Source organism: Pleurodeles waltl, chromosome 10 (genome assembly GCF_031143425.1).
Source record: "Pleurodeles waltl isolate 20211129_DDA chromosome 10, aPleWal1.hap1.20221129, whole genome shotgun sequence".
NCBI lineage: Eukaryota > Metazoa > Chordata > Amphibia > Caudata > Salamandridae > Pleurodeles > Pleurodeles waltl.
Window position 1 is genome coordinate 29,524,211 of NC_090449.1, and position 24,736 is coordinate 29,548,946.

Here is a 24,736-nt window from a genome sequence, read left to right on the forward strand (position 1 = left end):
ATGAGAGCAATCAAGTTTGCACTATGTAAAACTTGAAGGTGCCATGGAGCGAATGGGAGTCGAAACAATGTGAAGTAACTGGTAATCATGCAAATCACACCAATACTGCTGATCAAGTTCGCACTGTGTAAGACTTGAAAGCGACATGGAGCGTGAAGGATAAACAATGTGAAGTAACTAGTAGTCAGGCAAATCGCTACAATCCTGCCAATTGAGTTTGAGCTGTGTAAGACTTGAAAGCGCCATGGAGTGCGAGAGGGAGAGACAAAATAAAAAGTAGTCCGCTAACAGTAAAGCATATTGGCAATTGTGTAATTATCCATGTAACAAAGTCAGGCCCCAAGACGGTAATAAAGCAGCCTCAAGGCGGGGCAAACGTAAAGCATTTACTAATGACATCAAGAGGTTTTTGAAAGGCAAGCCCCAGAACGAGTGATAGTGATGGACGTGCGAAGCCCACAATGATAACAACAGGTCAGAAGCGATTGTGCGCTCTGCCAAAAAAAAAAAAAAAAAAGCATTTGCAATGCAACGGGTCTCGCGTTTGCTCATGTTAGAGCTGATAGTGTTGTAAACTCCTAACCCGACTTTTCACCTATCGGCAAAAGTGCATTTATGTACGTAACCCGAAAAAGTGCAATTGACTATGTAAAGCGCTCGACTTCTGCCAAGCGAAATCGCGCTAGTAAATTAGAGAAAAAGTAGTCCTCGAGCCGGACAGAAAACAGCGAGCCTCACATGTTTTCTGTACTTGGTCGATGCGCTCGTGGAGGGCTAGCCACCGGAAAAGGCATGGCGTATGCATGCCTTCGACTAATGACAGCAAGCAGATTTTATTAGGCAAGCCCACGAACCAATGAAAAACACTGACGTGACGTCCACAGGGCTCAGAGCCCTTTTCTAAACACTAAAGCGTCTCGCTGTGATACGCATGCCCATGCAACGCAGGCTCGACCCTAAAAAACAAGTTATTCCCAGACTGCCTCAACACGCACAAGACAAAGAACCCTCAGGGAGAGGATGTGGCGTATGTGCCAGAGCTGCCGACTTTGGAGCTGGGGAACACGATTTGAGTCTTGGCGTCAGCTCAACATCCTGTGATTCTGGGCAAAATACGTAATCTCCCCTTGCTACCAAAAATTAAAGTGTTTTTGTGTAATGTAACCGGTGCTCATGTAAAGCAATGTAATACCTTTGTATCGAGTTCACACTATATAAAACTGCAAAATAAATAAATAAATAAAGCACTCCAATAGCTTTGTCTTGAGTTTTCTCTACAAAAATTGCACAAAAAAAAACAAAAAAAACATACCCCACAGATGTCGCAAAGAAACAGTAAGATGCCTGAAAACAAGGAAGAGGAAGAAACAACATACGGCTGAAAAGCAGCGAGGCAAAAGAAAAAAAATAGTGCGCCACCCTAAGGTACATGGCTGATTGTGCAATAATCCATGTAACAGGGTCAATCACCAAGGAGGTAACAAACCAGTGTCAAGATGGGACAAATGTAATGCATTTTTCATCATCATCAAGGGATTTTTGAAAGGAAGGCTCAGGAACCAATGAAAGTGATGGGCGTAGTTAAAGCCCACAGAATAGATTACAACATGTCGAGAAGAGCAGCGCATGCGTGCTACTATGCTCAACCTAAAAATGGGACTCTTACACCTAAAATGAGTGTTGCCATGGTTCTTAAGAGCACATCAAGAAATCTCATCTGCAAACCTTCTTCTAAAAGTCAAAAACTAGCTATATATTGTAGGAGGCTGGACTGGCTTGTAGTGAGTACCAAGGGGTACTTACACCTTGCACCAGGCCCAGTTATCCCTTATTAGTGTATAGGGTGTCTAGCAGCTTAGGCTGATAGATAATGGTAGCTTAGCAGAGCAGTTTAGGCTGAACTAGGAGACGAGTGAAGCTCCTACAGTACCACTAGTGTCATATGCACAATATCATAAGAAAACACAATACACAGATATACTAAAAATAAAGGTACTTTATTTTTATGACAATATGCCAAAAGTATCTCAGTGAGTACCCTCAGTATGAGGATAGCAAATATACACAAGATATATGTACACAATACCAAAATATGCAGTAATAGTATTAGAAAACAGTGCAAACAATGTATAGTTACAATAGGATGCAATGGGGACACATAGGGATAGGGGCAACACAAACCATATACTCCAAAAGTGGAATGCGAACCACGAATGGACCCCAAACCTATGTGACCTTGTAGAGGGTCGCTGGGACTGTAAGAAAACAGTTAGGGTTAGAAAAATAGCCCACCCCAAGACCCTGAAAAGTGAGTGAAAAGTGCACTAAAGTTCCCCAAAGGACTTAGAAGTCGTGATAGGGGAATTCTGCAGGAAAGACACAAATCAGAAATGCAACAACGATGAATTTCCAAACGAGGGTACCTGTGGAACAAGGTGACCAAGTCCAAAAGTCACAAGCAAGTCGGAGATGGGCAGATGCCCAGGAAATGCCAGCTGTGGGTGCAAAGAAGCTGCTACTGGACAGTAGAAGCTGAAGATTCTGCAGGAACGACAAGGGCTAGGAACTTCCCCTTTGGAGGACGGATCCCTCACGCCGTAGAGAGTCGTGCTGAAGTGTTTTCCTGAAGAAAGACCGCCAACAAGCCTTGCTAGCTGCAATTCGTGCGGTTAGGGTTTTTGGATGCTGCTGTGGCCCAGGAGGGACCAGGATGTCGCCAATTGCGTCTGGGGACAGAGGGGGCGTCGAGCAAGACAAGGAGCCCTCTCAGAAGCAGGCAGCACCCGCAGAAGTGCTGGACAAGGCACTACGAAGTGGAGTGAAACGGTGCTCACCCGAAGTCGCACAAAGGAGTCCCACGTCGCCGGAGTATAACTTAGGAGGTCGTGCAATGCAGGTTAGAGTGCCGTGGACCCAGGCTGGACTGTGCACAAAGGATTTCCGCCGGAAGTGCACGGAGGCCTGAGTAGCTGCAAAAGTCGCGGTTCCCAGCAATGTAGTCTGGCGTGGGGAGGCAAGGACTTACCTCCACCAAACTTGGACTGAAGAGTCACTGGACTGTGGGAGTCACTTGGACAGAGTTGCTGGATTCAAGGGACCTCGCTCGTCGTGCTGAGAGGAGACCCAGGGTACCGGTGATGCAGTTTTTTGGTGCCTGCGGTTGCAGGGGGACGATTCCGTCGACCCACAGGAGATTTCTTCGGAGCTTCTAGTGCAGAGAGGAGGCAGACTACCCCCACAGCATGCACCACCAGGAAAGCAGTCGAGAAGGCGGCAGGATCAGTGTTACAGAGTTGCAGTAGTCGTCTTTGTTACTTTGTTGCAGTTTTGCAGGCTTCCAGCGCGGTCAGCAGTCGATTCCTTGGCAGAAGGTGAAGAGAGAGATGCAGAGGAACTCGGATGAGTTCTTGCATTCGTTATCTAAGGAATCCCCAAAGACAGAGACCCTAAATAGCCAGAAAAGAGGGTTTGGCTACTTAGGAGAGAGGATAGGCTAGCAACACCTGAAGGAGCCTATCAGAAGGAGTCTCTGACGTCACCTGCTGGCACTGGCCACTCAGAGCAGTCCGGTGTGCCAGCAGTACCTCTGTTTCCAAGATGGCAGAGGTCTGGAGCACACTGGCGGAGCTCTGGGCACCTCCCAGGGGAGGTGCTGGTCAGGGGAGTGGTCACTCCCCTTCCCTTTGTCCAGTTTCGCGCCAGAGCAGGGCTGAGGGGTCCCTGAACCGGTGTAGACTGGCTTATGCAGGAATGGGCACCATGTGTGCCCATGAAAGCATTTCCAGAGGCTGGGGGAGGCTACTCCTCCCCTGCCTTCACACCATTTTCCAAAGGGAGAGGGTGTAACACCCTCTCTCAGAGGAAGTCCTTTGTTCTGCCATCCTGGGCCAAGCCTGGCTGGACCCCAGGAGGGCAGAAACCTGTCTGAGGGGTTGGCAGCAGCAGCAGCTGCAGTGAAACCCCGGGAAAGGCAGTTTGGCAGTACCCAGGTCTGAGCTACAGACCTGTGGGATCATGGGATTGTGCCAACTATGCCAGGATGGCATAGAGGGGGCAATTCCATGATCATAAACATGTTACATGGCCATATTTGGAGTTACCATTGTGAAGCTACATATAGGTAGTGACCTATATGTAGTGCATGCGTGTAATGGTGTCCCCGCACTCACAAAGTCCGGGGAATTGGCCCTGAACAATGTGGGGGCACCTTGGCTAGTGCCAGGGTGCCCACACACTAAGTAACTTAGCACCCAACCTTTACCAGGTAAAGGTTAGACATATAGGTGACTTATAAGTTACTTAAGTGCAGTGTAAAATGGCTGTGAAATAACGTGGACGTTATTTCACTCAGGCTGCAGTGGCAGGCCTGTGTAAGAATTGTCAGAGCTCCCTATGGGTGGCAAAAGAAATGCTGCAGCCCATAGGGATCTCCTGGAACCCCAATACCCTGGGTACCTCAGTACCATATACTAGGGAATTATAAGGGTGTTCCAGTAAGCCAATGTAAATTGGTAAAATTGGTCACTAGCCTGTTAGTGACAATTTGAAAGAAACGAGAGAGCATAACCACTGAGGTTCTGATTAGCAGAGCCTCAGTGAGACAGTTAGTCATAACACAGGTAACACTTTCAGGCACACTTATGAGAGCACTGGGGCCCTGGCTGGCAGGGTCCCAGTGACACATACAACTAAAACAACATATATACAGTGAAAAATGGGGGTAACATGCCAGGCAAGATGGTACTTTCCTACATATATCACAAGGGAGACTTAGGTCTGTCCTGATCATGCTGTGATTTTCTTGGCAATTCTTATACCGGGAAATGTGACACCTTTAGTTCCAGTATGCACAGTGCTGACAGTGTGAAAAAAACACGTATGTCTGGCTGATAGTCACTGATATGGGGACGGATGATGTATACCTCTGCACTACAATAGTAATATCATGACTGCGCTCTGTGAGAGAATGATATATTCTATATGTAGTGTGTGTACGGCCACCTGGGCTTTTTAATTTCCATTGCAGTCGCTGTGTCATATCCATTCAGTAAACCAAGCAAAGAATGAGGGCAGCTGAAAAGGAGAGTGAGAGAGGGTGGAGTGTCACACCCATGGCAGGTGTGCTCAAATAAATGGTGGTTAGCCCCATGGCAACGGTATTAATGTCAGGCTTTGGAAAGGTAGTGGGCAGTGGTGCAGAACAGAGGAGGGAGGTAAGCACAGGGGGTTAAGAAACCTGGATGGTGTGCTACAAATGAGCATCGAAGTTGACCAATGTGGGGGCCATCCCTTTATGTATCATACTGGCATGGGGAAGGGGGACAAAGTATAATGAAAGTATGTAATATCAGTATAGGAGCAAAGTAGAGGACATTGGAGTGGGATGGATGTTTGGGGGCTGGGCACCAGCCTGCGACACGGGCTGGGAGAGTGATAGCCAGCACAGGATCAAAGGAATGGGCCATCACAGAGGGGAGTACTGTAAGAGGTGTAGGAAAGTGCTCCTTTTTACTTGTTAGCCCCCACTTTTGCCTGGTATTTAATGCAATTTTGACTGATGTGCACTGAGTTCTGCTAACCAGGTCCCCAGTGCCAGATCTCTTTTCCTAACACTGCAATTGTTTCCCAGTTGGCAATACATTTGGTACACCTGTAAGTCCCTAGTAAATAGTATCCCTGGCACCTATGGTATGGGTACTACATGGGGGGTAGGGGGTCTAAGGGCTACAGCATGTATTGTGTGACCCTAAGGGACCCCTCACCACACTCATGCAAGCTGCCATTGAAGCCTGCGTGACATGGTGAAGACAAATGTGAAAACACAACATGGCACACATCCTGGGTACCATTCCCGCACACACTGCATGCAACATTAATGGTATCCCTACAGCAGGCCTTACAGCCCTAAAACAGGGTGCATTATGCTACATGCATGAGCAGATATGCCCCTGTGATGTCTAAGTCAATTCTTAAGGCTTTACAAGTGAATGGGAAAGCCATATTAACGTATGTACTGGGAACTGGTCCAAACGTTTTATACAACTACATAAAGGCTTCACTGAAACCTATGGTGTTTGGTATCAAACACCTCTTATTAATAAACCCATACTGATTCAAGTGATAAATTTATTAATACATGCACCGAGAGGGTACCTTAGAGCTACCCCTAGAAATCTACCAGTCCTCTAGTGTGCTGGCTTACTGGTAGAGTCTAGTCTGCCAACACAGACAGGATTCTGACCCCATGCAGGCAACAGCCCATGCTCTCGGAGGCCAGAAACAATGCCTGCTCCAGAGGAAGGTGTTCACAGCTCCTCCAGCATGATGGCTAGTAATTTAGCATACCAAGACCAGGGAATTCAAAGTTGCTTCTGCCTTGGATACACACCCTGGCATCCCCCAGACCTACAGGATGCCACCCCTGGCACCACAGCATCACAGCCCCCCCAGCCCAAGCTGAAGTGGGCCAACGGTGCCAATGAGGTCCTCAGACCCTCCAGAGCTGAACACCACCTTGGATTTAGCTTGACTGGTTCCCCGGATGCTGCCTCTTTTGTGCAGGAACCAAGAACTGCGAGTGGTCTTCACGATGCGATCCTGCTGGACAAAGCCCCGCTGCTCACGTCCCTCCAGCCCCAGTTGCTGTGGACTGACAGTGTCCCTGTGGGCCCAAGACCCTTGAGACCCCCTTTGGGCTTGGTTGGACTGGACTGCCCTCCAATCCCTGCCTGCATCCTCTTTTACCCAGGACCATTTTCCCATTGAAATCAATGGGGCACCCAAACCTGAAAAGCACCTGTGCACCCGATACCCCAGTGCACCCCCCAAAGTGACCTGTTGGTGCTACCTTGGAGCTTGACCCATACTTACCTTAACTTCAGAAGATTTGTTCTGTAAATCGCTGCTAAGTACCCATATGCAGTATATGTGTTTTCTCCTTATAGGATAACATTACCATGTTAGATTCAATGCAAGCAAATTTTCTGTATTCTCCAAAACTGTTAACTTAAAAAGTACTTTCCCAAAAACAACGTTCTTGGTGTCAAAAACATATCAAAATATATGTTATTTTTCGAAATTGGTGTGGATATCCTTATTGAGCGTATGGGTATCATTTATTGACTCTTTGTATGCAACAAACGTCTAGCACTCCTCTCTGTTAAACCGAAGGCTGCTTGACCATACTACCCAAAATAGAGCACTTTGGGATTGCTAGAGTAAGCCCATGTCCACTTACAAGGGACACCTGGCCTCTCTACACGGCATACCTCTTTTTGGTATATAATGAGCCAGCTTCCTACACAGGGTAGAGGAGGGGGCGTCACAATGAGATAGATGCTACATGATGGAATAGTGTGGACTGGGTACCAGGATGAAGACACAAAATGTGCATTACAAGACATCAACAAACTTCACATTATTCCAACTCTTATCTTTCCTTTAAGTGACCCTCGCTTTACCTTTCATCCTCTACATGCTTCCTCTCTCTAATTATACCCTTCTTTAAGCTGCATGCTCATCTGCCTCAATCTCCATTATAATATGTCTACAAATTGCTCACATCTCAAGCACATAACTTCTTCTTTGCAACCACCATGCATGCCACTATTTTAGAAGGTCAAGGTTGGAGATTTTCAAAGAAAAAAAAAACACAGAATATATTTTCCCCATTGACTTCTATTGGAGCAGCAGCAATTTCAGGCAGAAGAGATCTAAAATAAAGACATTTTGGCTTAAAAATATCAGGAGTCTTCCCCTTGAATCAAGTCTGCTGGCATGTATGAACCACATCCTTGCAATCTAATAATACCTAACCTCCTCCAGTCTGTCTATTCAATCCATCAACCATGTGAATTAACTCACCCCAGTAATGAGTACATCGAACTCCCATTAATTTAAACTACCTGAAAGAATGATAAGTGAACATGTGAAATGGTTACTGAAAACACGAGACTAATCCAAATAACCAACAATCACTGGATTAACAACTGGCCTCGGATTTGAGAGTGGCCTCATACTTACCTAAAGCGCTTCAATGGTTCGTCAAGGGTGTTATGGGCTATATAAATCTAATTACAGTATAATATTGCATGCACTCTTGCGCATTGCTATATTCTAGTCGTCTGCCGTTAGAGGCCTCGTAGCTTTGAGTCTCATCTGGTGCTCCTTCCCCCTGCCTCATCTGCCAGAAGCTCTCATTTCTCTACTCTACTCTATTCCCCTCGTCTAGCATTAGCATCCAGCTATATCATGTGACCTTGGTAGCCCGGAAGTATCTCAAGCTTGCGCAGTGCCGCTAGGACGTTTCTTTGGCGGCCATCTTAGAACGGGAGCATTCTCCTATATTTCTCATGTCAAATACGAAGGGTGGATGTTTTCTGCCGCACTGATAACACAAAAACAGACCAAAGTGGGAGTCATCTCCCAGCATAACCACAATATAAAAGAGCTTCGACTAATTTAGTTTGTCAACCGAAAATGAAGTACGGCTCCAATTAAACTTAGCGACTTCGTTGAGAGGGACGAAGTGCTTCCCGTTCTAAGATGACCGCGATAATGTCAAAGCAGGGTAAAGCTGGTCTTCCCCAACTCCTGTAGCAGAAGCACCATCCCCGTTCCAACATGGAGGCCGCGGAGTGCGTCGTTTATTGTCCTGATGACGCTGGCGAATGGCGGCTGAGGTTGTTGCCGGGTGCCCGGGGCACACGTGAGCTGGGAGGGAGCTGCCATGGTGAGTCCGGGTGTGCTTTCAGCGCCGGGGGTGTTTAGGGTTCTGTGAAGGGCTGGGTTGTCTGCTCCCCGGGGGTGCACGTGAACGCGGTGTTTTTTGCGGGGGACACAGTTGTGTGATTTGAAGCCGGACTGTGTGCACGGGGGTCAGGCGCCCCTCTCAGTTCATAGGAGATCTGGCCGTGTGACCCTTGCAATGGAGCCTGCTGGTGTTTGGAGAGGGCTGCGCGTCGGGGAACTAACAAAAGCCGTGCTTTGGGAGCGGAGCTTTGGTTCTTTTGGATTTTATATATAACTTCTGGGGGTGGGGGGCATTGTTCAGGGACTGGTTCGCCTGGACTGGGAACAGGCGGAAGCACTGGGAGTATTTTTGTTGTTTTTATTTCATTAATGGGTAAATGGTTCCAACCCTTTAAAGCAGGGGTCTCCAAACTTTTGTTATTGTAATAGTGTCTACACCAGACAAGATTTCATTAGTAGCCACGGTATGCAGGATTACTAGCAGTGATCACCTCTGTGCATCAGGCAGTGTTTCCAGTAGTAGCATAAAAAAAATGATCAATTTCAAAAGCCTCCACTTGATTAATACATGACCCAATACTCCTGGCACCAGTATTATGTTCTTTATAATGAGTCTGCCCAATGCCACATGTTACCACTCTAATGTCGGCTTTAAATATATTTTTGAAATTGAGCCATTTTTCTCCTAACAGCTTATGAGTTCTGAAAAAGGACACCCTTTTTTCTTGAATGCACTCTCTCAATTGTATTATACATAGTCAGCCAAGCCAAAACTTGACTACACACAGGGCAGCTACGTACAGGTAGTTAGAAAGCTTAAAAAGCTTGGAGAAACCTCCCTTAATAACATTAAAACCTCAAAACAGCACTCTTTGCCTGACCCAGTATCTCATACTTTCAACTGCAGTTTCTCCTGTTGTACAAAAGTGCAGTGCACGGCTTGGAAGAGCCGTGTTGCACGCCCTTTCTCTGTTTTAGATGTAGCATAGAGACAGCTTTATCTTTTTTTCGACAGCCTCATGTAATAAATAACACACATAAATGTACACACATACATTTGTAGAGAGTCTTTGGGTCTGCCTTCTTCATCAACTGCAGTGTTACTTCGGCCCACCACAGCATATAATATTGGTAATTGACCTAGCCGTTGTACCTCTTTCGCTTTGAGTGGCATCTTTCCCAGTCCTGGGCACATTACCCTAAAAGTGCTCTTCACTGCCAGGGGTAGTGGGCCAATATCTTACTTTGGCAATCTCTTCTTTTTAATCATTTTTATTTTTTAATCCATCCTTGTGTGTTTAAGCTATTTCTTCAAGTTACAGTAATTCAAAGCCAGGAGCACCTTTCCTTTTTACCAATACAATCATATTTTCCTGTGAGATGAATTAAAACTAAAACAGATATTTATAACTTTTCTAAGTACGCCTGGCTGCTAGAAGTACATGTACTATTCCTTTACATTTATGTGATGGCATTTTTTTATTTAAAGTTTTCATTGCATTCCTTGGTTGAAGAATTAGAAAGGTAGCATGTATGACAACATTTATAAATTGAGGAACTGTATTGGTCGGGACGAAGATCGGGAATGAATGATGACATAAAAGTTATGATTGTTGTATTGGATGAAGAAGATAAAGATGTGACTAACCTGGTATTACATTTAATATTCAGAAGTTACATGTCTAGATTCCAGATAAGAGAGATTAAAAGCCTAGTAAAGATTAATAATTAAAGGAGATCACTGCAATTCTATTGCTGCCCACGCCTAGGCTCTGCATTTTTTCTGTTTGTGACATTTACTTTAAATAAAATAAAAAAAAACATTATCCCAGCTTGCCAAGGTCAGACCGTTTAACTGTGCCAGTGCATATTTATGTCAAGTCCTCAGGTTTGTGTTATTGAAACCTTTCATACGTGTGGGGAAGATGACATCAGTTAATCCCCTTTTAGAATAGGTCCTTCCCTGTTCGGATTAAATGCATCCCTCCCCCCTATTACTATGTTTCTACAAGCATCAAGGCAAGACACCAATAATGTGCTATGCACTGTGGACCGTTCAGTCTAATCTGACCTGTTTATGTTTCCTCTAGAAGTCCAGAAAAAACTTGGAAACAAAGGGATGATGCATATTTCTCCCTGATTGGAGGAACTGTTTAGCTTTCTTCCATCTTGGCCACCAAAGTAGACTTACTTGTTCTTTGAACCAGTGAGCTGCACTTCTTTTTATGCTCTTGGGATTCTGTGCACTAGTGCAGAGCAAACGTACTCCCATGAGCTGAAAACCAGGTTGATGCTCTGTCGAAACTGTGTTGAATTGTGGAATTCTTGCATTAAGTTTTGCTGCTGTGACTTGAAGAATTAACTTTCCAGTTTGTAAAAGGACCTGGGCTGCGTTTTTCTGGAGAAAAGATGAGACAATCCCTGGAACCATCTGCACAAGGTATCAACGACCGCAGTAGCTGCTTGAAGCAAGCCTCAACAGATTAATATTACATCAGAGCCTTGAAATTTCTGTATCGCCCTGCCCAGGAGAAGCAAAGATCAAAATTGCCTTGGTTTCAGGGGTACAGTTTTGCTTGTTTTCACAAATTTGGTTAGTCTTCATCCCAGCTGACCTGCCATATACTCTTGGGGTTCCTTTCTCACTCTTACATTAATCCCCATTCACATCAACAGCTTAGGTCCCATTTCTGTTGACCGGAGCAGGTCATCGTGATTCTGAAACAGTTTGAACTATTTCTAGCTCAGAAACAATGCTATCCTTATTTAAAGTCACGCTTGAACCCTAACCATGAAGCTCAGTTCTTGGTGGAACTTGTGAAGGCATTAGGTCCTGTGAGTGCATTGATACGGGCTCTAAAGTTTAGGCACTGCTGGGTGACACCATAGTGGGAGCTGGATCACAGATACTTCTGCCCCATAAAAACCCTATCAGTCAGATGGGCCTGTAGCAGATTTTTGAACCCCAGTGAACTGTCTTAACCAGCCACTGCCGACCGGATCCCTTGTCGCTGCAGACTTGTACTTCAGAATTCTGAACAAACCCTGAGCTGCATCACTTTCGTCATTGGATGAGTTTCTGTAAGGCCTGGGATTTGGATATAGGGTGCAGGAAACTCGTATGTTGAGACTTTAACCTACAGCTATACCCTTTATGAGCACGTCAAGGACTTGATTTGAAACCACTGTCTCTGTATACCTTCTCCCAAAAGTGTGGGGGAAAGGCTTCACACTCTGTAAATGAGTTTGAAAGTTTTCCAGAATAAACCAGAGTATATTTTTGACTGACAGCCTCACGTTGAAGAAAGTCTAATGTCTAGCGTTTAGGCTCTATAACCCTTAGAATTTGCTAGCACCTTGTAGTTTTTTGTGTTCATCTTGGTTATAGCTGTGTTTTATCGATGGATCTAAGTAATATTAATCTTTGAAGTGATAACGCTGATTGGGTTTTGCTATCATTCAATGGTCTTTACTATATTCGATCAAGAGTGAGACTTGACAGCTTGCCCTCCCTACCTATTGAGGGTCAAGTGGTGCTCAGAAACTAATTTGGTTATCCAGTTGGATACAAAGTACGTTGTTGGGTCATCAATAGTAAACGGGATCACCCACATAGGATACTGGCCAGTAAATGTAGACTGCCTCAAGACACAAAGAAGAGGCCTCATACGCTTCTGCCCTTGTAGAACTAGAACATCCTTGTTAATCTCCTTATCTCTGTAGTGCCATGGAATGTTTGCAGGTGTATTATATCGGCAACAGACAGGCCAAAATAGAAAGCGGGTTTAACACTGACAGTAGGATTAGACAGTATGAGACACCATGTCTCATTACTATGGGTAATGGGGGAGTCCCCTGACCTCTAGGCAGCCTGTACCTGGGACTTATGTGCCTGGGTAAGGCTTCTGACTTCCATGTGGATGGTACGCACCAGGAGAGCTCTCATATGCTGGGTGGGGATCCAGACCTGCTGGAAGATGGTTTGTACTCATAAAGGCTGTAGTGCCATACCGACTGCTTCTGATCAGCTGGTAGGGTGTTTATACCAGGTGGAATGTTGCTTGGCTGGGGCTCCTAAATTGTAGCAGAACATCTATGTCACCAGGGTTCTGACTTCTGGAGGTGCACCAGGCTTTGACGGTTTTACAGATATCTGTTTCACAAGTTTTTTCTGTGTCTGCCAGTACCCTCTTTTGGGGTTTTATCCAGCTCAAAGCAGAGCTGGACAGATGCTACTTCATTAAGTGCACTGATTTTAAATTATCATGGTGTGTTGACTGTCTCACTGAGGCTTTTGGATAATCAAGTAATGTGAGGACATAAAGCCCACAACCCTTTTAAAGTCACCTCTTAAATATTGCTATGCTCAGTGTCCACGGAAAGAAGCGCAAAGTACATTGAAATCCATTTCAGTAAGAAAACTGTGCAAGTAAAAGCAGCGGTTGTCCAGCACAAGACAACAGACCAACATGTGAGTCAACAGGCACTCATTTGAAGGATATCTAGCTAACCGCTAGAGGTTAAAGATGATTTAGGGGCCTGGGTGATTAGGAAATTAGAGTCCTAAAGCTAGATGTATTACCCAAAGGAAAATCAATGGAATGAAGAGATCATTTGTTAAAAATGCTGGTTTCAAATGAGTTTGGCTAGATTAATAACCTATGTAAATTGCCAATTGAAAATAACTTGGCTGCTAGAACGATCAATGATGAGTGGGTTTGGAGGTTGTAGTAAAATATTGTGACTAATTCCATTGTGTGTTGTGACAGCTGGCTACAGTAATCCCAGTTTAGAGTTGCTCTGAAACAAACGTTTTGTTTAGAGATGTACCTTCAGTGCTGGGCACTCTGAGGGTGGGACATGGTAATAGGCCATACACTGGATTAACATTTTTTGTGTCACTGTTATTTTACTTTATCCTGTAGTTGAGGCGGGAGGCGCGATTGCGGCGGGAGTACCTCTACAAGAAGGCACTTGAAGAGAAGCAACACAGCATCGAAGACAAGAAGCAGAAGTTAAAAAGAGCTTTAGATGGTACGGAGGGGAACAACAGTATCAAGGATTTAGAAATGCCCAATTATGCATCCGATGATGGATCGTATAACCCTGCTATTGTTTTTATTTGCTAGAAAATCGTCTTATTCCAACCGAGATCCGCAGAGATGCTCTATCTCTCCAGAAGCTGATAGAATATGACGATGAAGGTGGTGAAGGTAGGACTCATTTTATTGTTTGGGAGTGTGTGCAACGTGGAAGATTGGCGGTTTGAATGTTATTTGTTATTACTGACTTATCAAGGTCCTACAAACGTGTGCTTCCATTACAATCGGATAACTTTGGAAGGTTTTTACTTTGGCTACACCTTAAGAGAAATGATGTATGGATTCCTCGGTGTGAACTTTAACTACTATTGAGCGATGGTCACAGTCTTTGTAAACAGGACTTAGATGCATTAAGACTGGGTGCATCGAGTGACGGATCTATGCCTTGAAAAAGACACTTTAGTGACGAAACACTTGTCAGCTGTCAATTAATGAATAGGACTGTTGCTGATTTGGATTACAACTATCCATTCACAATAAAGAAGAAAGAGAAAACATGGACGTCAAGTAATGAGTGCTGTGGTTTGTTGTTGATATTTGTTTGGGAGTTTGTTTTAGGTGAGATACTTACGCCCCCTTTTTTAAATTTGTATTTTTATTTTTTTTATAATTTTCTGTGTGAACAAAAGTAAGGTAAGGGTCATTCTTGGTTTACAGTTTCTGAGCAAGAGAAAAGGGTCGAGGTTGAAGACATTACTGTTGGTATGCAATCCCTGTTGAGAGGTATCATCGCTCGGTCTTCTGATACCTGTGTTCTGCACCCCAGTGCAGGCAGGTGGGTCTTAAGTTTAGAACACTTAATACAGCAGTATATCTGTCAACGAGAGCTATTCCCTTGCGAAACTATTTGCACTACATCTTCGGTCAAGATATTGTGGACAGGTGAGCCTGTTCCTCTGCTGAAAAATCCTGGCTTCAGTTGAGGCTGCTGTTTGTGCTAAGCAGGTGGGTTGTAAAAATGGCGACATCTGGGTGGGTTAAACTTTGAATCTCCCCTTTTACCAGGTAGCTTTAAGGTAAATATATTTACTCCTTTCCCTCAGGCTTAGGCGCAGACATCTACAAAAAGCTGTTGTATGCTTTCTGTGGTATACTAACTACTCCTGGTCTCTGAGTAAGAGATTTGAATGAAACATTTTCTCTCAAATGAACAATTTGCCTGAGTGGGTGAGGGCGTCATATCAGAGAGAGCAGTTGGATGTGGCATTCTCTGGTTTGGGAAGACGGCCTCTTCCCGAAGAACAGCTATCCCCAGCTCCACTGAGTGCCAGTAATTAGAGAAACCTAAAGGCTGTTCTGTGTCACCTGCTTTCTTTTGACAACAAAGTGAAAGGTATATTGGGAACCTGGAACCAGGGATGACCACCATGGGTCCCCTTCTGTCGCTCAGAGGTAGGGTTTTAGACCAGAAGTAGCTTAGTGTATCCTTGTCTGAACAGTGTGCAGCCCTGTCATCCTTTTGGTTGTAGATTGTGTTTTACTGTTCAGTAGTAGTTGATCTTTTGACAACAAAAACAGATAGTAATCCATCTCACACTGTCACCAAGAAACCTTTGTAATTTTGGAACGACAGTTCATTCAAAGAGGTCTCCTGAAGGCCTTTAGATGGTGTTCTAAAAAACATTGTTGACTGCAATAATAAAAATAGGCCTCTGAGAATGATTCTTTTTATATGTGCTAATCTCAAGTAATTGACCTATTAATGAAGAATATTTAAGGACAACCTAGTTAGATACATCAGATAAGAACATCTATTTTTTTGCCTCAAAGAGGATGAAACCCTTTCTGCATGCACCAGTTGCAGATTCTCTTCCTTTTGCAAGCCTGGCGTTTTCTTTTTGCTTTTTTAAAAAGATTTGCTTGCAGTCCGTAAGCGATTCTAGATGCCCAGACTGCCAGATGCCACAACCTCATGCTTTGTTGGCATATCCTGCTTGCAGGTGTAACGGCTGGTTCGGTCTGCTTGGCATCCTCCAATGTAATGGTCTGGAAGCAGCAAATTGTGTGTGTACTGCTACTTGTGTGGCAATCCTGATTTTGGGGATTGCAGGTTTCTGAAGATTTTGGAGTAAACGTTCTTAAGATTTCATCTTGGAAACTCTGTTTTGGAAACCTAAAGGCAACCATAGCTGTAATTTGTTTTTTGGCTGCTGCAGCGAATAAGTTGCCTTCTTGCAGTTTGTCTAAAATGGCACATATGTGTTAAGAAGCATCTGCCCCAAATCACTTTGTTTACAGTGCTTGCTGCAGGTTTTCTGGCAGATATGCCATGGTCTGTATAAGTCCCTATTTCAGAACCCACTGTCTGGCCGTCTCTTGCAAAGAGTTGTGATGTCAACCCTACGTGTTTCTTCATGTAATACATATCTGTTGTTTGTTTAAATCAAGACTTATTTTCTAACAATTGTTGGTAAGAAAGGTTTTATAGCAAAATGGACAGTTCGGCTTCCCAGCATATTTAATTTTAATGTCTGTTTCTCTGAAGTCTAATTGCATTGAAGTGTCTGTTTTAGATGGGCTACTCATCCGTGTTTGAATGCTTAGAAATGGTGGTTACTCCTGACTATTGCTCCAGGAAGGTCCATCCCTTTAATTACATTCTTTCTGCACTGGGTTTTGCATGCTCTGGGATGATGACTTTGTCCTCCCGATTCCTTGTTCATCGAGGTATTCTTGTTCAATTCTCATGGCGGGGGTCATTTCAAAGATAAAAGAAGGCATCCTGCTAGTATTAACTACATTGAGCTTCGTGTCAGAAAATGTTCCTTGAGGAGCAGATGTCTCCTCTGAAGCAGGAACTAGGACCTTTCCTTTAAATTAAACATTTTCCTGCTTTTGTGTCAACCCAGATTAACAGTGCTTTCTAAGAAGGGGTTGAAGAAGATTTCTTTCAATTTATGGCTGCACCTTTCAGCTGGTACATATGAGGTTGGGGTTTGGGGGTACATGGGTGGGGGCACTCCACAGGTAGTCAAAAAATGTTTTCCGTAGCCTGCTAGCTGTCCCTAAATCCACACCCAGCTTTCTTTCACATCAGGAATTGGGCTTAGGCTATCTGGGGGATGCTGTTGCTTTAGCTTCCATTTTACTATGGCTTAAAGCATGAGCCACCCCTAAAACATGCTTTATACGCAAGGCCGTAGATGCTTGCTTAAAGATAAGCAACATGTAAGCTATCCCTTGACTTAAGTGTGTCAAAAACACCCAGAGACTTGTCCCTGAGCTGGCTTTTTGATACTCCAGGCAACGTCGGCCCTCATGCCAAGGAGCTGGCCGAGCAAAGGATTTGTGCACATAAGGAGAGAGCCTGAATAATTAAATCACTTGATATGGTCTCTATCCAACAATATATGACTATTGTGACTCCTTATGGCATGGAGCCATATGTAGTTCGGATAGAAGACCCTGAGCTAAGATTTTGCCTTACACGGTTAGGAGTTAACACAATACATTTTAAGTGGTCTTTCCCATGACAGGCACTTGGTTTGCTTCATTGCCGTGCTGCCCATGTGATGGAGTCTCTCCTTAATCGACAAACCCCTTTATGCTTTTCTGCACGCTGTATTCTCTTTTTTGAAGACCCATTTTCTTCACCGTATTTTATGTGACATGAATTTTAACAAACATCAAGAAGTTTTGCTCTATTTACAACGCCTTGAGTCCCCCTCGATATATTTTTTAGTCTTTGATTTTATTTCCACTGCTTTAAAACTAATAAGGAAATATGCCATGCAGCCTTGGTTCTCGATTAACTTTGGTTTTGGATGTATTGTTCACATTTGAGTGGCACTGTTACCCATCTGACTGACTCCGTCATTAACTGTCTGTATGTAAGGAGACGTTTTATTATTAGAGCTCGTCTATTTATGGTTTTAACAATTGTTACATTTTAGTTTTTTTTGTTATTAATATGGTTGCTACTTATCATGCCAAAAGCTCATTCTGTCTGGTTGAAGTGCTTTTATTGTTCTTTTCACTATACTTTTATTGTCATTTCTGTGACCGAATAAAGATTTTGACTGTCTGCACCTGGAGGATGGAGTATAAGATCTGTTCATAGGCAACACTGCTATGTTGGTTCGTTGGGTGCCTGACCTTAGTAACCCGTCACCCTATAGTGTTTAGATAAAGACATCTTGCATCCTCAAGAAGCTGCAACCACTTCCTTGCACTTTGAAAAGATTATCTGTGCCAATTTTAGTATGTATTTAAATGCCCTAAACTGGCAGGTCTGACTACTGCTAGAAATCTCAATATACCTCTTTGCCATGCTTGAACCAAAATAAATAAATCTACACATTAAATGGTCTTTTAGTCACAGCCAAATCCATCTTTGGGTGGCAGGTGTTCCCTGTTGCAAGCCTAATATTCACATTTTTCTTTCTTAAAGAGTTTGTTCATGAATATTAAATCCCTAAATGTTCTCACATTTTCGTCCTTCTGTAGAAGAAATATACCCTTTTATATACACACCTCGTCGTCTTGTGATGTGTCACAAGTAACTGTGGAGGAGTGTCAGTTTCGTATTTGTATTTATTAATTGGAACTAGTTCTCCTCTACGTGCATCTGCATTAGTTTCACAGTTAGGAAGGGAAGCTGAGGACCACCCAGTGCTTGATGGTTTAAGTCAGGGATAGTATCTGACGGTTGGATGTGAATCAGAGAATTGAGATTTGTCACCTTAGAAATTATAGGATTAAAGAGGAGATGGTGCCATAGATTGAGATCATTTTAGGAAGATTGATCCCTGTCGATTGCAGATTGGATGGGGAGATGGTGGTGGGAGTGTAGAGGAAGGAGGTAACCCACTTTACAGTGCCTTAGGGGGGCAGGGTTACAAGCATGGTGTGCTGTCAACTGCTTGGAATCCTAAGAGAGGATGCTTCAGAGTTAGTGTTGATGCAGAGGTCAAGAAACTGGACAGCAATGAGGGCCATCTCCTTGGAGCTTACGCAAGCCAGGTTATATCTGGTTATGCAACGTAAGGGAGGATTGGTAATTAATGCGCATTCAAAGATCTGTTGCACAAGGGCTTTGGAGAAAGAAATACGTTGTCACAAATATGCCCATTCCCTTAGTTTTTTCCTGTTAAGTTCTTCACAGTGGACAAAAAGAGTATGGCTTGGGTTTGTGCATTAAGGGTGCATGTTTGTGTGTGTTTTTTTTTTTTTCATTTTTTTTATACTGCCTTCTCAGACCGGCCTCTTCTTTATTCTAAAGGTGTAAGCAGTCATGTGGATGATGAGTACCGTTGGGCCGGCGTGGAGGATCCCAAAATCATGATCACTACTTCGAGGGACCCCAGTTCACGCCTCAAAATGTTTGCCAAGGTGAGCAGAGACATTTTGCGGTTCAGTGAAGTGGCCTAAAGTTGGTGCTAGAGATATAAGGTGACGGAAAACAAAAGATGTTTCTTATCCTTTTTATGGAAAGGACACCAGATCATGGCAGCTGCCTTTGGCTCACATTGGGTACTATTTGTTGTCTCATGGCAACTAGTAGAATTGTGTGTTAATGTTCTGACACCTGATCACTGATTGGTAGTTCAGCTGTATAGCTTTTTTGCCTCTCTCCTCAGGAAGTGAAACTGATCTTCCCCAATGCTCAGCGCATGAACAGGGGTAAGCATGAGATGGGATCACTTGTCCAAGCCTGCAAAGCGAACAGCGTCACCGATCTTCTCATTGTGCATGAGCACAGAGGGACACCAGGTAAGTGATCAAAAGGATTCCCTCACCAGGGATACTCCTGGAAAATTAAGGCAACAGCACTGTGATAAATACATGCAAGCAACCAGTGGTTTAAAGCCCCAGTGTAAGCTGCGTAAGAATGAATTGATACCACATTCTGTGGTTTAAAAAAAAAAAAAAAAAAGTCTCATGAAATATTCCATCATTTTGTACCTGTGGTGTCTCAATAGTTTTGCCTCGGATGAGCTTGAAACAAAATAAGAGTTAGCAGTCAGTTTACACCCTGTCCAAACAGGGACCCTCACTTTAGTCAGGGTAAGGGAGATACACATCTCAGATAACTCCTGTTCACCCCGTGGTAGCTTGGCACAAATAGTCAGGCAATGTGTAAAGTATTTGCGCAAACACTTACAGTAACTCTGTGAAAACACAACAAAAGGACTCCACACCAGTTTAGAAAAAGAACAAATATTTATCTAAATCGAACAAGACCAAAACAACAAAATCCAACATACAAAAGGAAAGATATCAATGTAATTTTTTTAAAGTAAACCGAGTCTTCATTCATAAGAATCAATGGATGCTTTGTTTTAGCGGAAAACATCTGGTATGTGTCAAAAATAAGGCCGCAGGGGCGAGCGTGCGCTGGAAAAGCAAGTGATGCGTGTAATCCTTACTCGCAAGTGACACTGTACGTCGATTCTTTCTCCACTGGGTAAGCGATGCTCTGATTCTTTCCATGAAGAAAGGAATGCGTCGGTTTCCAGACCAGCAGCCTCTGGTCCATGCGGTGATGTTAAAGATTTTGACACCCAGGGACGATGCATGAAAAATCCGGATGCACGGTAGTGATAAATCCACTGTGAGATGGCGATGTATTGATTATCACCAGCTTTTTTTTTTTTCCCAGGTGCGGTGCAGGTGCTCAATTGATTGATTGATTTATTTCCTGCCGCTTGTCTCCGGTGTGGGGATTTTCACTCAGGTTCTACCAGTTTCTCCTTCCAGGAGCCCAGGTACTGGAAGTGGCACCACTTGACAAGTCAGGAGGTCTTAGCAAGAGAGCCTGGGAGCTGGCAGATGAAGTATTTGATGTCCCTCAGACTTCTTAATTGGAGGCAAGCTCAGTCCAAGCCCTTGGAGAAACTTCACAAGCAGGATACACTGCAAAGTCCAATCTTTGTCCTTTCTGAGGCAAAAGCAGCAACTGCAGGCCAATCCAGCTAAGCACACACAGCAAGGGGTAGTACTCCTCCTCACAATTCTTTAGCTCTTTGCCTTGGCAAAGGTTTTCTGTTGTTCCAAAAAATTCTAAAATTGTGGGGTTTTGGGTCAGCTACTTATACTCATTTCTGCCTTTGAAGTAGGCAAACCTCAAAGGAAAGTCTTTGTAGTGCACAAGACCCTACCTTTACCTTGCCCTGCCCCAGCCGCACTCTAGGGTGTTGGAGACTGTATTGTATGGGGATAGACAGCCCTTTCAAGTGTAGGTGACAGCTCCTCCCTCCCACTCTAGCCCAGGAAGACTCATCGGGATATGCAGGACACACCTCAGCTCCTTTTGTGTCCCTGTCTAGAGGGAATTCACAAACCACCCAACTATCAGTCTGCCCCAGACGTGGATTCAGCAGCCAAGCAGAGGCACAGAATGGTTAGGCAAGAAAAGGCCCATTTTCTAAAAGTGGCATTTTCAAACAGGCAATCTAAAAACCAACTTTACCAAAATATGTATTTTTAAATTGTGAGTTCAGAGATCCCAAACTCCAACATCTCTATCTGCTCCCAGTGGGAGACTGCACTTAAAACATATTTAAAGGCAATAGGGGAGATAGGCCGTGCAATAGTGAAAAGCGAATTTGGCAGTATTTCACTATCAGGACATGGAAAACACACCAGTACATGTCCTACCTTTTAAATGCACTGCACTCTGCCCATGGGGCTACCTAGGACCTACCTTAGGGGTGACTTACATGTTGTAAAAGGGAAGGTTTGAGCCTGGTGAGCAGGTACATTTGCCAGGTCAAACTGGCCACACACAAACACTGCAGTGGAAGGTCTGAGACAGGTTTACAGGGCTACTAGTGTGTGGCACAATCAGTGATGCAGGCCCACTAGTAGCATTTGATTTACAGGCCCGGGCACCTTCTGGTGCACTTTACTAAGGACTTATCCGTAAATCAAGTATGCCAATCATGGATAAACCAGTCCCCAATACAATTTAGACAGAGCTTATTCAATTTAGCACTGGTTAGCAGTGGTAAAGTGCCTAGAGTCCTAAAGCCAACAAAAACAGATCAGAAAAAAAATAGGAGGCGGAAGGCAAAACTTTGGGGATGACCCTGAAAAAAGGGCCGGGTCTCACAGAGACAGTGCCACGTGTGCCTTCAAACATAGATGTTCGTTTGTGTCGATCTTATTAACTGTTTTGTTCTTCATGGAATTATAGTTTGAAAAATATTACACAAACAAAATTGCTTTGTGTGCAGTTGTATGTGTGTACATGTTTACAAGTGTTTTTGCACTTCATGTTTCTTAGCACATCGGGCCACTTTCCCTTTTTTGTATTTTTTATATATATATTTTTCTTTAAAGATCTTCATGCCTCTTTTGGCAATTTTTCTATCTTGTAAGCAAAGAGAGACCACCAAAATGGTGATTGTCTGCTTACCACAAAGCGTGTGCCACATTAATCAAAGTTGGTACCTTACCGTCAGTTTCCATTATGCCCAGTTAGCACAATTGTGACATTTTAAACTTGATGTTGCGTATTGTGACTGGTTACCATTAAGCCCGATTTACATGATTTGGCAGTGTTCATTATGACTAGTTTCCGTTATACCCAATGATTGTGTCACGTTTAGGGTCCTTCGTATCGAGGTAGCTCACAATACCCAGTTTCTTTTGTGCCCAAGAAAAATGTTATGATCAATTCTGCCGAGTTAAAACACTTGCATGTCTACAATGTACATAGCTTGTCTCAATAATGTTCAATAAACATATCATGACTGTGGGAAGCTGGCTCTGTATATACCATATGAAAATGAGGTATAGTGTGCACAGAGTCCAGGGGTTCCCCAGAGGCAATAATAGATAATACTAATGCTCCATTTGTGATAGTGTGGTCGAGCAGTTAGGCTCAACAGAAGGTAGTGTTAAGCATTTGTTGTACACACACAAGCAATAAGTGAAAGCTCACACTCAATGACTTAACTCCAGGCCAATAAGTTTTTATATAGAAAAATATTCTTTTTTTAAATTTATTTCTAGAAGCACAAGAAGCAGGTAAGTACTTTAAATGAAAGATACTTTACACAGTAATACTTAGAACTTTGAATGGAATCAACAATCTACACAGTTTTCTTTAAAATGACAGGGCCGGTTAGGTGCAGAGGTTAAACAAGAGCCAAAATGACGTGGGCCCCTACGGAGACAGGGGGTACTCCGGTTCCAGTCTGCTTGCAGGTAAGTACCCGCGTTGTCAGAGGGCAGACCAGGGGAGTTTGGAGGAGCACTGGAGGTGCCCCAAGTAAGCACCAATCCCACACCCTCAGTGGCACAGGGACGGCCGGGTGCAGAGTGCAAACAGGGCGTTGGGTTTCCAATGAAACTCTATGAGGGGACCCCGGGGTCATTTAGGCACTGCAGGCAAGGCACAGGGGGGCTTCTCGGGCAAACCACCGACTGGATAGGGTGGAGGGCCGCCTGCTGGTCATAGCTGCACCAGTGGTCCGGTTCTCTTGAGTCTGGGGGCTGCGGGTGCAGTGCTTCTCCAGGCGTCTGATATCTTTGTCGCGGTCAGGGGAATCCTTTGTATTCCCTCTGCAGGCATCGTCATGGAGGGGTGGAGAGGTCTGCCCAGGGTGGACACTCAGTCGGTATCGCCTGGGGATCCTTTCTGGCTAGTTGGGCCACCTGGACACGAGCTGTGGGCGTTGGGTGCAGAGTGGTTTAGGACTTGCGCTTCTGTTGTGAGGTGGGAGTCCTTTAGAAGCAGTTTCTTCTTTCTTGTTGGACAGCTCTGCTGTCCATGGGAGTTTCTTGGTCCTCTGTGATGCAGGCACTCCCCTGGAGGCTTTTCAGGGGGTCGCTCGACCTTTAGAACGTGTCGCTCTTCTTTTGCAGCTTTTTGAAGCAGGAGACAGGGCGGTAGGGCTGTGGCCGAGTCAGTTGTTGTCTCCTGCTCTTCTCTGTGGGGTTTTCAGCTCAGCAGTCCTTCTTCTTGGGAGATCATCAGAAATCTGGTGAGCTGGGTTCAGGGGGGTCCTTAAATTCTAAATTTTGGGGCGTGTTAAGGTCGGGGGCAGTAGCCAATGGCTAATGTCCCTTAGGGTAGCTACACCCTCCTTGTGCCCACTCCCTTTAGGGAGGGGGGGGGCACATTCCTATCCCTATTGGTCCTAATCCTCCAAAGCAAGATGAAGGATTTCTCAAGGAGGGGGTCACTTCAGCTCTGGACACCTTAGGGGTGGTCCTGGCTGAGGGGGTGACTCCTCCTTGTTTTTCTTAATTTTCCCTCTGGACTTGCCGCTAAAAGTGGGGCTGTGTCCGGGGGGGGCGGCATCTCCACTAGCTGGGGGGCACTGTAATCCGAGGCTTGAGCCTTTGAGGCTCACCGCCAAGTGACACAGTGCCTGCAGTGAGAGGTGTGACGCACCTTCACCCAGGACAGGCTTTATTTCTGACCACAGAGCGCACAAAGGCACTCACCCCATGTGGTCAAAAACTCATCTGAAAGTGGCAGGCTGGCACAGACCGGTCAGTCTTACACTAGCAGTTGGGCTAACGTAGAGGGGGCATCCCTTAGATGCCCTCTGTGTGCATTTTTCAATAAATCCCACACTGGCACCAGTGTGGGTTTATTATGCTGAGAGGTTTGATACCAAACTTCCCATTATTCAGTGAAGCCATTATGTTGCTGTGGAGTTCGTAATGACAAACTCCCAGACCATATACTTAATATGGCTACACTGCACTTACAATGTCTAAGAATTTATTTAGACACTGTTGGGGCATATTGCTCATGCAGCTATGACCTCACCTGTGGACTAGTGCACCCTGCCTTAGGGCTGTAAGGGCTGCTAGAGGGGTGACTTATCTATGCCACAGGCAGTGGGTTGTGGGCATGGCGCTCTGAGGGGGGTGCCATGTCGACCTGGTCTTTTTCTCCCCACCAGCACACACAGGCTGTGAGG

General features: G+C 44.6%; 2 protein-coding genes across 4 annotated transcripts in view; one reads left to right on the forward strand and one right to left on the reverse strand.

The window, feature by feature from the left end:
- Window positions 1-8,238, reverse strand: part of CCDC115 (coiled-coil domain containing 115) — a 28,512-nt gene extending 20,274 nt beyond the window's left edge. For 2 of the 3 annotated variants that reach the window (XM_069209529.1, XM_069209527.1), the window contains exon 1: window positions 8,023-8,238. The gene's annotated coding sequence lies outside the window, so the exon portion shown is untranslated. The remainder of the gene's footprint in view (window positions 1-8,022) is intronic. The other variant, XM_069209528.1, reaches the window with a different exon arrangement.
- Window positions 8,239-8,643: 405 nt separating this feature from the next.
- The window catches only part of IMP4 (IMP U3 small nucleolar ribonucleoprotein 4), a 42,032-nt gene continuing 25,939 nt past the window's right edge, over window positions 8,644-24,736 (forward strand). The window contains exons 1-5 of the mRNA XM_069209530.1: window positions 8,644-8,731; window positions 13,677-13,785; window positions 13,881-13,964; window positions 19,075-19,184; window positions 19,433-19,565. Coding sequence (XP_069065631.1) covers window positions 8,729-8,731; window positions 13,677-13,785; window positions 13,881-13,964; window positions 19,075-19,184; window positions 19,433-19,565 — 439 coding nt within the window. The 5' untranslated portion in view covers window positions 8,644-8,728. The remainder of the gene's footprint in view (window positions 8,732-13,676; window positions 13,786-13,880; window positions 13,965-19,074; window positions 19,185-19,432; window positions 19,566-24,736) is intronic.